The sequence below is a fragment of the Seriola dumerili genome, unplaced genomic scaffold (genome assembly GCF_002260705.1).
Source record: "Seriola dumerili isolate Sdu_G_001 unplaced genomic scaffold, Sdu_1.0 BDQW01000544.1, whole genome shotgun sequence".
Classification (NCBI taxonomy): Eukaryota; Metazoa; Chordata; class Actinopteri; order Carangiformes; family Carangidae; genus Seriola; species Seriola dumerili.
In genome coordinates, this window is record NW_019174799.1 from 82,462 (window position 1) to 88,500 (window position 6,039).

The window sequence follows — 6,039 nt, forward strand, 5'->3', positions numbered from 1 at the left end:
GCTGCAGAGCTCAGAGACAGGACTGAGTGCAGAACAGTGGTCAGGGAGTCCGGGAGAGGAGAACAAGGACCTGATGGTGACTCTGGCTGAGCTGCAGACATCCTGAGAGGAGACGGAGGAACTTCCAGAAGCTTCGAAAAGTCAAAATAAGCTCTGACCTCGTCTCCTCGACCTCGAGGGAAAACATCATGAGGTCAAAGAAGAGAAGAATCTCACTGAACTTAAAACTGTTTTTAAAACTAACTTTATTTATAACTTTATCTATAACACCTGGACGACGCATGGATTTCTATACATTTGTTAAATAGAGAAAATGAATGTTTTGCTTTCCACACAGGGAGGGGATTCAGTGCAACATTAATGTATAGACTATAGTGTTTAGTTGTGATGATGATGATGATGATGATGATGATGTAACTATAGATTCATCAGCTCGTTCTTCATGGCGACTCCTGACTGATGAAAGAGGATGAATCTGTATTTATGGATCTGAGCTTCAGTCCATCAGACAGAAACAGCTGCTCTGATGTTTCTACATTTATGTGGCTCTGCTGTGGTTTTAAATGTTGCTGCAGCAAGGCATTGTGGGACGGCATGTGTCCTTTCCTTTGGTAAAGGAAGCTCCAGTGTTTCCTAAAGGAGATGAGAGAGGAAGCAGTGAAGCTCCTTTCCTCACTCTGATCATGAAGCTGCTCAGAGACTGAAGATCTTTTCTCTCAGACCAAGATTAAACTGTTTGGTCTCAGTCTGGAGGAAACAGACGTGATGCTTAGAACTGAACTCCATCTGCACCCGGGATCTCTGGTTAATAGACTTTGTAAAATGGCTGGGAAAGTGAAAAAGTTTCCAGCAAATAGACCAAGCCGACCGGTAGTTTGAGGCCTGCTGCCGCGGCCGCTGCAGGGTCTGAACATCAGAGACAAGTGTCTTGTTATTTTGAAAACACTGCTTCCTGTTGTCTTTCTGTTTGAGGGGTGGGCAGCTGATTAAATCATCTCGTCCGTTGCCGTGGGACACGGAGTGAGACAAGGCTGATTCTGTGCTAACTTTACTGTTGTCCTATAAAAACCTCACTTCTCCAGGATTGTTTTAGATCCCAGCGGGCTTATAAAAAAGCCATTGACTCCCTGTAGTAAAAACCCACTTTAAACAGTGTGAGGAGGTGGGGCTGGGGGGTGGAGGGTGGGGGGGGTTGTATTTATGGCACAATAAAGTGAAAGAGCCGACGGACGGACGGGGGGGGGCATGTCTGCAGGGCTGAAGGAGTCAGGCCTCATGTGTTCATCACATGCTACATAAACCTCTGCAAAGGGCATTTTCTGATACTACTGTGACTGTGTGAAGGGTCAGAGGTCACGCTGGGGGAGGGTCACCTCATGATGTGTGTAAACACCACAGACGACAGAAACAAAGTATTTTTCAGGTCTGGTGATATTTGATATTTTTATTTTGTCGACAAATTCTCTATTTCCTCCTGATGACAAAATCTACAGTGAACAGCTGTTTTATTAAATGAATGAGCCTTTTTTAAATGATTACACTGAAATATAATCGAAATCACAGCAGCTGCAGTTGTTTTAATAAAGGTTAAAACGAGTTGTGCATTGTTAGCATTAGCATTGTGAGCACCATCAGTGTCGTGGTGCGACAGGTCAGACCAACAGAAATCACATCATCATTTTAAACGACCATTCCAACTGAAATCTGCCAAAATGATCTCAATTGTTTTTTATTTTTCATATCGTGCAGCTCTTTAATCGACTACTGTTCTTTAATGGAAACTAACTGTGTATGAAATTTCACTTTATTGATCATTTTCTCCTGAAGAAAGAGTCGAACTTTGGTCCCAGCTCTGAGCTCTGCTGTGCTGATCTGTGCTTCCTGAGTGTTGAGCTTCCTGCAGCCGCCGTCTGCTGCTGCTGTAAATATTGATCCGTGCGTGTGTGTGTGTGTGTGTGTGTGCTCGGTTGTGGAGCCGCTCCGCTGTTTACCAAACCTTATCTGTACACACGCTGATTCAATTCACTGCTGATTGCTCTGTGCTGGTTCTGAGACCGCCCCGAATTTACAGCCCGCCGGGTGTTTTTCCATCAGGTGTGGATGGAAACCTGCGGTGTTAAAACTTTAATCCTGCAAAGCTTCATGTAAGAGAAACTCATTCTTCTGTCTGCTGTGTTTGAATCAACAGACACAAGATTCACTGTGTCTGTATCTGAGGGTGTTTTTCCCGCCCTGTACGCAAACAGCTCAGAGACACTGAACCGAAGGAGGAGTCTCTGCTTCAGCGAACAGTCGCTGCGTGTGTGATGATAACACGGTGACAACATGGCAGCAGCAGCTTTCATTAACAAGCCAAAGAGCTGCGTGTGAGACATAAAGACGAAGCAAAAATCAATAAACACATAAACAGGTTTTAAAAAGAGTGACATAAAACAGAACAAGACAAATGACACAGGAGATTAAAAATGACAGTGCAGCCGTGAAAGATATGAACAAATAATCCCAAATTTAATTTTAATAAAAGACAGTGGAAAGAGAGAAGACAGAGACAAAACCCAAGGCAAAAGAAAATCATGGGATTATTAAAACTGGACAGTAAAAGAAAAATGTGAGTCATCTGAAAACCTGCTCAGGATCAGAGGGTAGAAGAAGAACGAATAGATAATGAAGATGAGGATGAAGAGGATGGAAAACAATGTTAAAAGTGTGTGTGTGTGTGTGTGTGTGTGTGTGTGTGTGTGTGTGTGTGTGTGTGTGTGTGTGTGTGTGAGAGAGAGAGAGAGAGAGAGAGATCTCATGGATCATTGAATCTTGTGTCCCTGGCGGCATTTTTCTGATTATCCACTGAGCATCCTGTTATTATAGCTTTGTGTGTGTGCGTGTGTGTGTGCGTGCGTGTGCGTGTGTGTGTGTGTGTTGATGTGTAATGATAACATTAACATAACAGCCCTGTATGCTTCTTTTTCCTCCTCCTCTTCCTCAGGTGGAGGACGAAGCAGAACCTGGACTACTGTTTCCTGATGATGTACGCTCAGTCTAAAGGAACGTACTACGTCCAGGTAGGAACAACGACGCTACGGAAACTTCACTTTAAAAGCCTGACGCTCTTTTATTATATATGATCATTTTATGTTTTTGTTGAAATTAAATCAACGCTGAAATGAACCGTTTGCTTCTTCCTCCATCATGTGGCAGGAGGAAGGAAACAGTTCATGTTTATCAATAATCATGTGACCCCTGAAAATCTTCCAGTGACCTCTGGAGGGTCCGCCGCTCAGGTTGACCCTCATATTTCTTCACATGTGATTCTTAAGGAGGCAAATCTGTCAATATGACAAACGAGCCTGACGGGCTTTTAATGTGAAACATCTGCAGGAAGTGATGAGCTGAACAGTGTTCTGTATTTACTGATGTTTTATCTCAGTGTATATAAATGTATCTGCAGCTTTTTGCCGCCGTCTGAACGTCTTCATTACCTCACAGGTTTTTAACTTTAACGGACTCACCTGGCTGAATATATATAAATCAATATTCCCATAAATATTATCGACAGACACGTGACCTCGGTCTCCTCCACGTTCACTACCACAGTAAATAAACCGACTAAAGGACGAGGACGGAGGAGCTGGATGTGGGACACGGCTGATGTCACAGAGTCTAATGAAGCAGGATGGCCATTAAAGTGAAGAGCGAGCGTGATGTAATTCTGCTGGTGTGCAAGGCTGATGAAACTGTTGCATTGTGGGTGGACTGACGGGGACGTTAATGGAGACGTCTCAGTGGCTTCATCAAAGACTCTTTGTTCCCTTTAAAGATGAAAAGAAGAAGAAGCAGGCAGCAGACTGTGTCTTCCTGTTCCTGCTCAGCAGAGTCTGAGGACTGGACCCTGTGAGGACCTGGTTCTGGTTCTGGTTCTGCTGCTCAAAGAGTTTACGTGTTTATTTAATTCATTTTTCAGAAACCAGATCTGATCAGGAAAATAATGATAATAAAATCAATAATTCACCTCCTCCTTCGTCCTCTCCTGCAGAAACAGCCTGAACTTTTCTGTCTCAGCTGTTAAATCTTCTCCGTCCAAAGAGACGCTCAGAGCTGCTGACGCCGTCCTGACAGTTACTGAACAACTGCTGAGGAGAGAAGAACAACAACCAGCAGCTGAAGTTATTCCCTGAGGCCTGTTGCACAAAACACCTTAAGTTTTCTACTGAAGTCTGACACTTAGCTGAGGGAGGTACTTAAGGGTGTTCCACAGAATCTCTTCAAAGGTTTCCTGAGTGAAGGAAAAACATGAAGGCCTTTGCGGCAATGTAAGAGATTTTACAGCAGTAGAATTCTACTGTTTCCATGGCGACCTGTATGAAATAAACGTCATAAAAATTATGTTTTCATTCATATTCATGATTTAATAAATGTATTTATAAATGGTTTATTTAATGAGTGTTTATGTTTTAAATCTGAAGTTTTTATTGATGATTAATGGTTCATCTATAAATTCTTTTTACAAATCTTATTTTTAATGTTTGTTCAAGCAAGAAATCAGGGAAATATTTTATTCCCCTGTGACATCACTGGTCCGCCATAAAGGAAAATCTTAACTTAAGGTTCTCTGTGCAGCTGGTTTCAGGTTCCTCTGGTTCCACGTTCCTCTGGTTCCTCTGGTTCTAGGTTCCTCTGGTTCTAGGTTCCTCTGGTTCCACGTTCCTCTGGTTCTAGGTTCCTCTGGTTCTAGGTTCCTCTGGTCCCTCTGATTCTAGGTTCCTCAGGTTCTAGGTTCCTCTGGTTCCTCTGGTTCTAGGTTCCTCTGGTTCTAAGTTCCTCTGGTTCTAGGTTCCTCTTGTTCCTGGTTCCTCTGGTTTCTCAGATTCCTCTGGTTCTAGGTTCCTCTGGTCCCTCTGGTTCTAGGTTCCTCAGGTTCTAGGTTCCTCTGGTCCCTCTGATTCTAGGTTCCTCAGGTTCTAGGTTCCTCTGGTTCCTCTGGTTCTAGGTTCCTCTGGTTCTAGGTTCCTCTGGTTCTAGGTTCCTCTGGTTCCTGGTTCCTCTGGTTTCTCAGATTCCTCTGGTTCTAGGTTCCTCTGGTCCCTCTGGTTCTAGGTTCCTCTGGTTCTAGGTTCCTCTGGTTCCTCTGGTTCTAGGTTCCTCTGGTTCTAGGTTCCTCTGGTTCTAGGTTCCTCTGGTTCCTGGTTCCTCTGGTTTCTCAGATTCCTCTGGTTCTAGGTTCCTCTGGTCCCTCTGATTCTAGGTTCCTCAGGTTCTAGGTTCCTCTGGTTCCTCTGGTTCTAGGTTCCTCTGGTTCTAGGTTCCTCTGGTTCCTGGTTCCTCTGGTTCCTCAGATTCCTCTGGTTCTAGGTTCCTCTGGTCCCTCTGATTCTAGGTTCCTCAGGTTCTAGGTTCCTCTGGTTCCTCTGGTTCTAGGTTCCTCTGGTTCCTGGTTCCTCTGGTTTCTCAGATTCCTCTGGTTCTAGGTTCCTCAGGTTCCTCTGGTTCCTCTGGTTCCATGTTCCTCAGGTTCTTCTGGTCTAACGTTCTTAGAAAGGTTCTTGATTGTTTGGAAAGTTCCTGAAGTGGAAGCAAAGACACGGAGGTGGAGAGAGGCTGATGATTGTCAGACAGGTGATATCAGCGACACCTGGAACACCTGAGTGTGTCGTCGGTGTAAACGAGCAGCTCAGACACAAACTGTTCGCAGACAGGAAGCAGCTCGCTGATCTTCACAGTCGAGACTTGACATGATTCAAAGGATGAAGGTGTCTGCTCCTCCTCCTCGCTGTGATCTGTGGCTCTTTACGTGCAGGGCCGATGTGATGTGCGGCTTTGTCCTTGAACGCAGCTCTCCCCGCCGGCGCCAACACTGGGTTATTTTTCTGGCTATTTTCCAGTGATGGAGCAATCTCCCCGCCATCATCTCTGCTGGCGGCGGCGGTGACGAGGCCTCGGCTGCTGCTCCCACACCGAGCGCTTTGACAGGAACACACAGTCACACTCGCTGTTTTGACGCCTCGACTCACTCTGAACTTGTGTGCGGTGACGGGGGGGGGGGGG

General features: G+C 45.0%; 1 protein-coding gene across 2 annotated transcripts in view; it reads left to right on the plus strand.

Moving 5' to 3' along the window:
- Positions 1-6,039, plus strand: part of mgat4b (mannosyl (alpha-1,3-)-glycoprotein beta-1,4-N-acetylglucosaminyltransferase, isozyme B) — an 88,506-nt gene that overhangs the window by 58,105 nt on the left and 24,362 nt on the right. For both annotated transcript variants that reach the window (XM_022764495.1, XM_022764496.1), the window contains exon 7: positions 2,984-3,059. In XM_022764495.1, coding sequence (XP_022620216.1) covers positions 2,984-3,059 — 76 coding nt within the window. The remainder of the gene's footprint in view (positions 1-2,983; positions 3,060-6,039) is intronic.